Source organism: Delphinus delphis, chromosome 7 (assembly GCF_949987515.2).
Source record: "Delphinus delphis chromosome 7, mDelDel1.2, whole genome shotgun sequence".
Classification (NCBI taxonomy): Eukaryota; Metazoa; Chordata; class Mammalia; order Artiodactyla; family Delphinidae; genus Delphinus; species Delphinus delphis.
Window position 1 is genome coordinate 86,424,969 of NC_082689.1, and position 13,524 is coordinate 86,438,492.

Genomic DNA, 13,524 nt, shown 5'->3' on the forward strand with positions numbered 1-13,524 from the left:
ACTTGGCATGACCATTATTACTTTGCAGGCAAATTTTTAAACAAAAATAACACTAAAGTTTCACAAGCATTTTCATTTTCTGCACTGTATAAATATCTCAATCCAATTTTTCCATTCTTATCTTTATTCCTGTAGCCTTGTACCTACGTTCTTGTTACATACATCACTAAGGAGCTGTGGAATTAGGAAATCCATATCTAAAATACTTTTAGGATTTCACCCAGAATACATTTGGTTTTTATGATGCTTTCATCAAAAGACAGTTAATAGGAAACCCATTTCCTTTCGGTTCTATTACTTTTGATTTTATTCTTCTAACTTATGTTCATTTTGGGGTGCTTATTTAAAATGCTAAGTATCAATTTTGTATAAACTTATTCAAGATTTCCATACATGGATTTACAGCTTAGCAATTGATTAGCATGAGATATACTACTCCTACAGCATAATCTAAATACAAAAATAATTTTTAAAAGTTTAAAGTACAGATGTGTGGAGCCAGGAATTTTAGTGGTGTGGCTTCAGATATATCTATTAATGAAAAATAATAAATACATGAATGAGGGAATAAACTAGAGGTATGGCTAAAGCAATGGTGAAATGGCTAGATGCTGAATCCTTTCCATCAACTGGAGTTTCTTAATGAACTGCTCTTCTGGGCATAAATGAATCAAGAGTATTTCTTGGCTCCCTTGTGCTAGTTCCTGGTGTGCTGCTCCCAAGAATGCCCTGGCTGCCATTTTCACCTAGGAAGTCGCCAGGGAAAAGACCAGCTGCTCATATTCAGATTTTTGCAGCCATAACTCCCATATCCAGTTCTGGCTCCTTTCCCCTATTTCCTCTACACTCAGAGAGAAGATGTCAAGTATATATGCCTTGCTCCAGTCTTCTATCAGACACCACCCTTGGCTCATGCCCTAGTTTGCTGCCATCTGCTTGGGGACATAGAGGGCAATAATAAGAGCTCCTACTTATTGAGTGCCTGCTGTGAGCTAAGTATTTACATATCTAATTTCACATTCTCACTTGATCCTGCAAGGACAGTATTAGATCCATTTTTATAGACCTAGAAAGTAAAGCTCAGAAAAGTTCAGAAAGCTCTCCAAGGTTTCTTGGATTTATATTTGAGCTTTTCCTCTTTGCCATCAGTGGAAGACGCTTCTCTTTCCTCGGAAAAATATGTTAGCATTTTCTTTGACTGACTCTCCACTTTCCATAACAGCCCTCCCTGGAGAGCTGCTCTCCCACTCTCATCCCATGCTGGTGTCCTGAATTTCCCACAGTGATTTGGCCCTTACATTGAATTTTCTGGCTTCTTGTCTGTTAGACTCAACTGATATCTTAAAATATCTGATTAGTACTTAATAGTGTTGGCAGGTTAGAATCATATTTTAAAAAGGAAAGTATATTTAAGCACTTAACTTTCTGATTCACTCACTGAAAGTACATATTTTTTTTCCCATGTTATACAGAGAAACTGGACAATGAAATGACCACCTGTTAGCTGCTAATGATGTTCACATGCCTTTAAAAAAAGTAATTCTGGCTTTATCTGTCTACAATCTTGGCGACAAAACTCGTGGGAACATCAAGGGCACAGGAAGCCAAAGGCAGCAAACTGACAATAAAGTTTGTTCTTAGACTGCTAATAAGGAAGGAGACACTGTGACTCTCTAACTCCACATAATTATTTAATCTCAAGAGGGTGACATAAAACCGAATTCATGCTTTAAAAACCTAAGTTTGGGTGCTCAAATCTGGGACTGAGATCAGAGGGGTTTCACAGAGCGTATTTCCTACTTGAAAAAATATTTTAAAAAGCATCAAATATAAAATATGCCAATCACTATTTTAAATGCATAGCTAATTTGATATTGTGTGGTTGGGTCAATCATTATGCCTTTCAAATGAAAATGAATATGTAAATACCGAATGAACTTCATTCAAAGTATTAGATGGATATTAACTGTATCCTACGTTGCAAAAAATATACTAGTCCTAAAAAAGGCTTACAACTATAAATATCCACCAAAATACAGTAACGAAGCATTTTCTAAAATTAGGGCTAGCAGTAAAGATTAAACGACCCTTTTAGTTTAACAGTGAAATCAAAGTCCAAAGGCAACATCTGGTTTTAATTCTTTTGCTAATATGTTTTTGGGTCCCTATTTAAGTTTATTGATTTATATGGATCTCATCTTTAATGTAATATTTCCACCCAAGGCCAAGGTTGATATAAACTAAGTTTACCTTTTATTTGTTCATTTCACTATAGTGTGATGGTTAAAAGCACAGACTCTAATATCGGTTTGCTTGGGTTTGAAACTTGTCTCCATAACTTGTTTTTTGTACAAGTTGGTTTAATTTTCTGTGCCTCAGTTTCCTCATCTATAAAATAGGGTTAATAATGGTACCTATGTCATTGGGTTAGTAGAAGGATTAAGTAAATCAATATAAGACAAGCACTTAGAACAATGCCTGAACAGTAAGTACTCAGTATTTGCTAGCTATCATTACTTTTTAACTGCAAAGAAAAAGGTGAATATGAGGTCATTATACAGTTAAATACATTTTGAAATGAATAGAATGAATTATATGTCTCTTTCCTTGTCTTTAGACAGGATCGAATTTAAGCCCCAAATAGACAAATAACTGTCTCTCCCAGTTAAAAATAAATTCTAAAGAGAAGCGGCTGGTATTCTACCTGTAGGAATTTTTTTCCCCAGTATGGTCTGAAAACATTTCAAGTGACTATTGCTGAATACAAAATCCATTTACCTCAATGTTTCTCACACATACTTTTATAAACCTTTATTTTCTCCTGAGCTTTAGGCTTCAGAAATGTGCCAAGGTCTCCTCCAAACCAGCAATTATATCTGAGATTCCAGAGCTACTGCTCATTGCCTCATGCATCCTTTTATATCCACTACAAATGTTTATGTAGTTAACATTAATTATGTACTCACAGTTGAATTCTAATTCTAAAATCTTATGTCTGATCCCATATGAAGTCAAGAGGGACAATGACCAGGAATTCAAGAGAAATCTTCAAATGAGATAACTTCAAACTGTACCAGCATATGGAAAACTTTTAAAAATGGCATTGTTTATCTTCCACAAATAATTTGGAAAGCACCATACAGTCCAAGACACTAACACTGATAATTTTAAGCTCTAAGTTAACACAACTGCTACCTAAATAATGTACCTAACAGTTGTTGAAACTATGGTATGGTTCTTTGAATAATGACAGTTTTGAAAGGGTGCTCTTACTCAAAGCTGTCATGCTGTTTCTAGATTTGGGTTCCTAATAATTTAGATTTGGAAGATATAGTATCACATATAAATAGTTTCCCTCTTTCTTGTCATGTGGGTGAATGTACATGTACATTTATGTATAAATATGTATAATACTCTCTAATGCACACAAATATGTGTATCTACACATATGGTCATCTAGCATATTTACTCATATACATATGTAGATAAGGAGATATTCCATAATCAGCCTTTCTCTACTTACTGAGTTCTCCTTAAGTTCAAAAAGCTAGGATGTAACTACACTGATCTTCGGTCAGAGGGAAATTGCAGAAAAAATGGTGATTCAGAAGATTCAGTGTAGGTAGACAGATGATGCAAGAAAGGTATTATAATTTACAAGACTTTGGGAAATTGTTTTTCTCTAATTCCAGAGATATCTACTTGTTCTTTTAGGAAGCTGAGACTCATGTCAACTCTGTGAGATATGCACGACACTTTTTCATAACTTCCTTTATTGAGGAATAATCAGAGTGAAGAAGGCTAAGAGATATGCTCAAGGTCACTATATAAGTGGACAGACTGGTCCTTTTCATTTCAAATTCATTTCTTTCAGAATATTAGAAATAGATGTGACCTTGGAGGACATCTAATCCACATTCCACATTTCTAAATCTTTCTGGTGGTCTAAAAGTGTAGAAAGTTGCATAGTCTGTTGGTTTACGTTGAGCCAACTATGCTGGTCACTCATATATCTTTTAACGTATGGAAATCAAATAGTCAGCTTACCAAGGTTTGGAGACACTTGACATTTCCCACTCTCAAAATCAATCACCAATCTGAACGCCATGGTTATTACTCAGAGATTCAGAGGTTTGCTGTAAGCAGAGACCATGACCTTGGAACAATTATTTTTTCAAAAGGCATTACCAACAATGACGCATGCAAAGCGCCCAGACTGCCCTCCAGTGCATGAATCCCTGGCCAGAAAATGGCTACGAATCTTCCATGAGTAGTATGAGTTTGGCTCAAATCTCATTTCAATGCATTTATATTTCATAAGCACTGCATTTAAACAGAGTTAAAATGAGCAAGTCAAAAGAAAATACTTACTTAAAGATTTCCTGTTCTCTGGTTTCTGTTCTTTTATATCACTATCATAGTGACTTAGTAGTTCAGTACTGGAGGATCTCTGAATTTTAAATAATTCCAGGTTTCTTGAAGGACTACTTGGATCCTTTGGCTGGAAATGACAATTAGATGGGATAATTTTACAAGGAAGAAAAAATGCACTGAATAGTTCTGTGATCTATTTTGCTGTTAAAGAGAAGTTTGAAATAAGGTAATTATTTTGGAATAGGGCCCCTAAGCTAAGCTCAATTTTCAAATTTAATAATGATATATATATATATACACACACACACACACACACACATATACATATATATATATATATATAAAACTTACTAAATGCTGTGCATACCCCAAGCACTCCGTGCATTAACTCAGTTATCACAGTAATCCTATGAGGTAGGTATTATTATTATTATTATCCTTATTTTCCAGACAAGGAGACTGAAGCCAAAAGAGATAAGTAATTTGCCTAAGGCCACACAGCTAGTAAATGATAGAACCTGGATTCAAACTTTCAAATGCAGGAAGTTTGACTCCAGAGTCCACTCTTAATGACAACAGCAATCTGTGTGTGTGTGTGTGTGCGTGAGTACTCATGTGTGCCTGGAAAAGGGAACTATATTGATGATGGGGAAAAGTCAATTTGTTATTTTATTTTTTAAAGTTTTGATCCCAAAGTTATATAATGGAAGTGTGTGATTAAATCACAGTAAAATTACACAAAAATGTTGTAGTTTTTGTATACATTATTAAAAACGCTCAAGAATATTTTCTTCTCAAGATTTTGCAAATATTAGTGTCCTAAAATAAGACGTTTGGTCGAGAAACAGTATAAAATGAGTAGTTTTAAATAATTTGACTCTTTTAAGAACATACTCTAAATGTGTGAATTTAGGGTAATTTCATGAAGTTCTAGATACATAATTTTCATGAGAAGAACAATCTAGCTTAGCTGGAAGAACAATGAAAATCAATACAAAGGGTTATTGTTTACTGGTATTATAACAGTGAGTATGGGCTTAAATACATTGATATTTATTTTCAAGAATATGTATTATAGATTGCATAAACTGAAAATGTGAAAATTCAGTAGTTATTAAGTCCTTGTGTGCTTTTCACAGACTTCAGTGAATGAACGTCTGTGTTATTTCAGGAAAAAAATGAATGCACTGTGTTTTTGAAAGAGAGAAATCAAATGACATTTAGTTCCACAAATCCTCTCTACTGAAAATGGTTTTCGTGGACTATTTAAACTTAAAATAACTTACTAACTCTCAATTCATAGGATCTACTTAAATGCATGTGTGCTTATGCCTAAGCAATAGATTTAAATGACTACATTCTAATTAATAAAGGTAACAGCCAAAACAAATACATACCAATCTGTCAATTGCATTTTTGATAGCGTTGAACCAATCCAATATGATGAAGTCAATATCTGACTGCAGAAGGAACTCAGTTCCTGATACTGTTGTGATCTAAAAAAGAAAAAGTTGAGAGGTAAGCAAACCATATAAAATAAAATAGATCTCTTACATTAAAAAATATATACTTTTTTAAAAAACACACTTTAATACACTCAGATATTTTCTTGTATTCCAGTAATTGTCTTTCTGGAAACTGGGAGACTAGGATCATTTTGAACTGCTCTCTATAAACGATTTTTTCATGTCATAACAAATATATTATTGTTTTAATAATAGAACAATTAACTCAGAGTAGGCCTAAAGCTGAATTACTCCAACTCATGGAGAAAGGAAGCCAGGAAGTTCAGAATAATGCAGACAGTATCCACTTAAGTCAGAACCTCAGAAAAATGCACTCGGGTGTGTCAGAATTCATTCTGCACTTTTGGCTCTTTCCTGTTTGTCTCTTTCAAATCAAATAGTATCTCTATATTTGATTTCATTTTATGGAGGGCACTAAAACAGATTATTTACCAAAGAGACTAATGCAGACTTTTCTGAAAGGTCATTCTAACGAATAACATTTGGCTACTTCTACTTTCCTATCATAAAGACCTATAGGAAAGCAATAAAGGACCAATTTCCCCACAAAGGGAGTACATTAGAATAAAAGTTCATTTACATATTTGAACCTCTCATGGAGAGTACTTATCAAATGAACATTCCTGTTCCAGACTCTTAGGGCTGTTAAGTAGTTGGCAATATTTAGCATGCAACTATACGTTTTTCATTGCAGGGAATCTTTTTCTCCCTGGAATTGTGAGAGAAGAATGTGGCCCTATAGAAAACAGAGCAATGCTCTTGATTTCACACATAAAGGACTACTTAGACAAGAATTTGATTAGAGTGGGTGTGGACACGCTCTTCGTATTAAGCTATCAATCTGAACTGTGAAGATTTTCCCTTTGTATTGTTGACTTTTTGTTTCAACAGGAAGATGAACATTTCCCAACTACTGTCACACATCAAGCAAAGCTTCAGAGGTTTAGAGGACTGACATTTCAAAATACTCAGTCAGGAGCTAGTCACCTCTTCTCAGCCTTACTTCCTCTAAATAGGAGGTAAATGCTGAAACGTGGCACAAGTTCAGAAAATCACAAATCATGCTACAAAATGTCTCTGTAATTCTATCATTGAAGTGACAATTATTACCCCAAATAGCTCACTCTGAAGGTTTCAGTGATTCTTATGGCAACATTTAATGACAATAATCCTGGAGTTTTAAAGCAATCTTTGATTACACACATACATATATATTCATTTGCATTGATTTTTAGAAAAAACTATTTAGAGATGCAACATTACTCAGTGCTGCAATGCAACCATTCTTGAGTGAGTTGGATTCCGACTTTTTACAATTGTAAGAAAAGGAACTATTCAAAGTACATTCAAATTATGAGAAGTGAAAGATTAGAAAATAAGAGGAATTTAATTATCCACACTAGCGTTTGACAGATTACCAGGGCCCATCACTCTTTTTTTTTTTTTTTTTTTTTTTTCGGTACGTGGGCCTCTCACTGTTGTGGCCTCTCCCATTGCGGAGCACAGGCTCCAGACGCGCAGGCTCAGCGGCCATGGCTCACGGGTCCAGCCGCTCCGTGGCATGTGGGATCTTCCCGGACCGGGGCACGAACCCGTGTCCCCTGCATCGGCAGGCGGACTCTCAACCACTGTGCCACCAGGGAAGCCCTATCACTCTTTTTTTCTAAGTAAAATTGCGTGCAAGAGTCGGGATGGCTCAAAATAGCCTCCAAATAGTCCTCTGTTTTATGTATCTAGTAAAAGACAGTTAAGCTGATGTTTGCTTAATTATCTGAACACACTTACAATGGTCTTTACTTACATAAAGTTCCAAATATTTACTTTATAAAGTGCTGCCACAGAAATAGTCATCTAAAAATATAAGGTCACTTCTAACTAACGCAAGAAAACTAGTAATGTCCTTGACCTCTACCTTCATCCTAATCTGAAGGTAAATATTTTGATTAAGAATGTATTATATAATGTTACGATTTGTTAACATACACAAAGAAAAATCAATTAGCCCAAAGGCAGTGTACAACCTATTTCTCTGTCATTATAAATAAACCATTATTAAAATTATAAAAAGGAACATTTTCGAAGTACCAGAAACAAACATATTCTGAGGGTTTAGGAAAGAGCCAGTATGGTTCAGTTTTCAGTCTAGTAAATTCAAACAGTGATAAAATGTAAGGACTTCAGCAGTGCATTTGCAGTTTTGGTGCATGCTACACAATGCAAAGGGGATCTTTACTCCTAACACAACCAAGAGCAAAATGTACTTTAAAAGTTTCTTTGTCCAAATATATTACTGCATTAATTGTACATAACCAGTGATTTATGAATTCATTTTGAGAAGCTGGATCAGAGAACTATGTGAATGCAATTCATTCAAAACATACTATCAGAAAGATACAGTTTACATCCTTTTCTTGGTCTTCCCACTAATCTTTCAAGTTACTAGGCAGTCTGGAGAAGTCTGCTACTGCTCTCTACAGTTTAAATGCATCCACTTCTTAATTACAGTCAGTAATTGACTGTTCTGCTCCATTCCAATCACTCACAGGAAAGCAGTTTCAAAGTCTTTGGCTGGTAAAACACATTTAATTCAGGTTTCTCAATCCACTTTTTTAACATTACCTCTTTAGGTTTTCTGATAAATGGTTTGCTGAATCATACTTGCACTTTGAACAATCAAATTTTCAACACTCTTAAAAAAAAAGATATCAGTAAATGTTAGCTTTGACTAAATGTTTGATTATCTCCTGATGACACTATAGAGTGATATAGAACTGATAACAGACATAAAAGATTTGATATTAAGCCAGGCTAATGTATTCTTTCTGTATCGTGCTTTGTCTAACTGACAGATGCTGGAATACGGTAGATGAAGGAAGAACTTACAGAAAAGATGGGTTTAGGCAAGAGCTGTTGGTCTACACTTTGCTTCAAAGCCTACTTTAGACAAATGCCTCTTGAAATCCCTTATCTCCACTAAGTTGTACTTTGAAGGGATATATCCTGGCACCAAAGCCGTCTCAATGAAATTTTCTGGTGTTGTCAAGAATAGATGTATTTAAATACCTGTCAGGAAATTTGCCTGAAACTTTTTCTCGCTAAATAATGACCACCTGAATTCTTGCTGGTAATAAGTGTATGCCTAAGAAATTATATAAGCATATCCACTGGGCAACACGCAGAACAGACACATTCCTCAAGACTCTGGTGTTAATTCTGCAATAGTTTCCCTGGGCTAGGGACATAACTTAGTCTGTGTCCTTGTTAGGGCTCCTCTGAAGATGAAAGCAGGTACATCCCAACTCCAAACTTCACTGATTAGAGACAAGGAGAGAAGAAATTTGTTTTCTAACCTTTAATTAACAAATGGAGTATAGTTATGCTAATTTAAAGCTGCTTAAAGGACTTTTAATGAGTAGGGTTTATGTTTAAGTATTGCCCTTTTCAATATTGTCAATTAAGTACTGCTCTTGTCAAAATGCATTCTGGCGGTTAGTCTTTCCCCTGTTGGATGTTCACTTAAATGAGAAATTAATATGTAGGATGGTATTTATATTATTAACATTTTCCATACTTTGGTTTACCAGAATAGAAACAAAAAATTTTCAGAACATCACTTTTTTTTTTTCCTGATTTTAAGACATTAAATTTACTGTGGAGAATTTAGAAAAACTAAAGATAATGAAAAAACAAATTAAAACTATTCATAGCTCCATAGAGGAAACATTATAGACATATTACTTTAGTTATTTTTCAGTATTTTATAAATAATAACCAAATGTATGTGATAATGATCAATGAACAACTTTACGTTATAGATGCCTCATCAGTAAAACATATTTGATGGTTAAATATTGTCGGCTACTTCCATTCCAGTTGACCTCAAATGAATGTTGGGAGACTATCAAAGGTGCTAGAGTTAACAAGTGACACGTGTTCCCCTCTTTGATAGTAACAACTTACTTACTGCAGAATAAACCCCACACATAATTTTAGTTCAGGAGAATGAGAAGATGTATTTCTCACCGAACATCTCCCTAATCATCAATAAGGACTGATTAAACATCTATTAAGTGCAAGGCGCATTGTTAGAAGCTAAGAATACACAACTCTCACCCTCAAGAGCTCACAATCTGTTTGGATAAACAGGACATATGAGTATAAGGATAAATAACAATAGAAAATGGCTTATACTAAGTCCCAATGTGAGTGGCACAGACAATGCTCATGCCAAGATTTCAGAGGAGGGAGTAATTACTGCAGACACATTTGTATCATGGAATTATATATAAACTATTGGTCATGATATGTTATTCTTTAAAGGTTGACTTTATCAGAACTTTAGTATATTAAGGATATGAATACTACCACTTGGTATGCAAAGTGATAACAGCTTTAATGATCTCAAAGCACATATTAAACATTCTTCAAATGCAGCTTTCTTCCACTATCATAAAGTAATTTTGCAAATGAAGAAAATGAAGCAAATGAGGAAAATGAGAATGCCATTCTATCAAATTGGCATCACTTTAAATGACAGAATTAAGAGATTACAAAGATCTTGATTTCTAGTTCACTAGTTCTTAGCAAACAGTTGTATACCAGTCAAGGACTCTGCATATGGGAAAAGGACCATGATGATTTGGTTTCAGTTGTGAAATTTGGAATATAGATCTTAGACAAAAGTTGCTTGTTTCTTTACTGTTATGCTAAAGATAGCACAATTTTCAAAGATCAACCAATATTGTTTCTCAGATGTTTTGTTTCTTTCTTTCTTTTTTTTTTCCCTCAGAAACAGCTACTATCCTGCTACGAAAAAAAAAAAAAATATCTAAAACAGAATTGGAGCATCCAAAAAACTCTTTGAGATTCTAGAAAGAACTAAAACAATCCTATGTTTGAACTAAGTATCTTTCACATTTTGCTTAGGATCAAACTTTGATGATGAGCCTAAGGAGGGTTTATTCCATCTTAATAAAGTTGAAACTGTATATAGGAAATGTGTAATAAAATATGCCAGATATCCAAAGAGCCTTGAAAAATGTTAAATCGTGTGTCTACAGTGATTCTACAAGTAAGCAGATTACCCATTTAAGAGGAATGGAATTTAATTGCTACTATATTTGGAGACACTTTGGACTTCTTGATGAAACCATTATGTTTAAGTTAAATTAAGTAGATATAAAAAGTTATGTCAAAGTATAGCAAATTCATTTGAAGTGAAAATAATTTTTTTATTAATTTTGGTTGTATCTTTATTTAATTCTAATAGCATAAGAAATATATATCTTGGCCACATCATAGTGAGATGTCAAGACCTAAAATTGAAGCAATAATGCTTTGAAAAAACCCCTCAGATTAACATTTTTTTTTCATCTTGCATCACACTCCACATTTGATATGGACGTTGTCATGGTTATACTAATAGTTAAATTACTTGGTCTCAAAGGTGTTTATGACCACCAAAGAAATTACATTATCAAGCTGCATGTCTGTCTCAAATTACAATCTGGTTTGAGTAACTCCTAACATTTTTCTTAACATGTCGAGCAAAGTTAACATAAAACTGAGGGTGAAATATCAGTTAGAAGTAAAAGGTCTTCAATTTGTCTTTCCAAAAATGTTACTTGTTAAAACATTTTGTGAGAAAGTATCTGCCTTGTGTTCCCAATGTTGCTAGATGTTAAGTAAATATATGCTGATTAGAAAAAAAAAGTTGCTTTGGCAACTCTCTTATTAAAATGCATTTGTAACCCCCATCTGTCATGAAAGTTTTGAAAAGTTTGTTTACTTTGGATAGCAGCCTTATCCTAGCAAACAATGATAGCAGTCTTCAGAAGTCGGGTGAGGAACAAGCCACTAGGGATCCATTTTCGTTTTAATTGGCACACACAAACACTTTTCTGGTCTGTCAAGAAGATCAAGCTAATATGCATGGAGGGTGTTATATTCTCAGCTTTGGGGACCAGTAAAGCTCCCTTTATTTAAGTAATTTAAATGATAGACTGCAAAAACTTTGCAAGTCAGAAAAATGTTTTATACTTTCTTAGGGAATATTTGTTTTAAGCAACGGAAAATGTTCTACATATCTAAAGATGTTGAACCTTATGTTATAATTACCCTGTTTCTTCTGACTCTGAGAAATGTTCTAAAATCCACACGCTACTAAATGAGCCTGGCCACCAAAGGATCCTGTGTATCCACAACTCCCTTTGTGTTAACAAACGTGAGTTCATTAGTTTCGAGAGGTTTATTGGATATGTTTTCAATGTGTTTGGGGTTGATTGATTTGCATGTACATTTACTGGAACCCTCAGTGGTGTCATCATATCAAAATAACCTGCTCATGTAAGCAATTTCTTATTTAATGGAAAGTAAACAAATGTTGGGCAATATACACGACAGATTTTAAGTGTGTTCTGAAATCCAAGGTTTAAGGTCAAACTTTCAAGAAACAGTGTTTTTTAACTGAAATTGAGCTGTACCTTTGACACTCAAATAATTTGGTCCCTGCATTCCTACAACACAGATTTGTTCTGCGTAATAAAACTGGTCCCGTAGTGAACATTCACACCCTGAATCACTTGCCCACTCTACCTTTCTGTTTATGAATGAAATACCCAAACCCAAATAAAGAAAAAAGAAAAACAAAACTCGTGTTCATTCTTTTACCTGTAGTAAAATACTTTAACTACTGAGAAACAGTCTTCTCAATATTCATCAAAGAATACTATCCAAGTAATTAGTAGATAGTTTAGCAGTTTCTACATGTTTGCAGTCAGCTACACCAAAACTTTTGCCTGTGGTGCTCATATGAAAAACAACTGAAAAAGTGACTAATCAAAGCAGTTGGTGTATAAAGATATCAGCTTAGAGTTTTATTGCTGTTAATGTTAATTTTTAAACTTGGGGGGAGCAACTGCCTCTAGGTAAACTCATCATCCCAGGGCTCGTGTTCGCTGGTACCCACCACTCAATCCCTGCCAACCACAGATCGGCTTCTAGCTTGAGCTATGTTCACTGTGCAAAATTACTCATTTAGTCACATGACATTTGGGAATCTGCTGTTCCCACTATTTTCAAATTGGAATGGTTGTCACTATTTCTGTGTTTACTTAAGAAATGCCCAATTTAAAGTTTCTTACCAAATATAAAAGTATAACAAACACAAAATTTCCCTTTTCCCAAGGTACACCAAATTGCTATCGTTCAATTTTTTTGATTCATGGATAAACATTATATGTGTTTATAATTTTAATGAAAAGTCATGTATACTGTTATGGAATTTTAATGTATTTAACTATGTATACTACCATCATCTTCCACATGGATTTAATGACAATATCTTTTTGTCTCCCCACCATCTCATCTATGTTTTCCCTTCCAATCCATGCTCCATATTGTAGCCATAGTGATCTTTCTGAAATTTGGATCTGATCATCCCATTCCTCTGCTTGATATCATTCTGAGATTCCCCACAGCTGTACACTGCAGTGCAAATAAAACCTTTAATTCAGGCTGCCAGACCCTGTGTGCTCTGCCATCTACCTGCTCTGCAGCCCCCCTGTTCCACATTTTCCTCTGCACCTCTACAATCCAGCCATATTGATTTTTTTCTTTTTTTTTT

At 34.5% G+C, this 13,524-nt stretch overlaps 1 protein-coding gene across 2 annotated transcripts in view; it reads right to left on the reverse strand.

Moving 5' to 3' along the window:
- The window catches only part of ARHGAP15 (Rho GTPase activating protein 15), a 621,121-nt gene that overhangs the window by 298,483 nt on the left and 309,114 nt on the right, over nt 1-13,524 (reverse strand). For both annotated transcript variants that reach the window (XM_060015714.1, XM_060015716.1), the window contains 2 exons: nt 5,772-5,870; nt 4,372-4,501 (listed from right to left, as the gene is read on the reverse strand). In XM_060015714.1, coding sequence (XP_059871697.1) covers nt 4,372-4,501; nt 5,772-5,870 — 229 coding nt within the window. The remainder of the gene's footprint in view (nt 1-4,371; nt 4,502-5,771; nt 5,871-13,524) is intronic.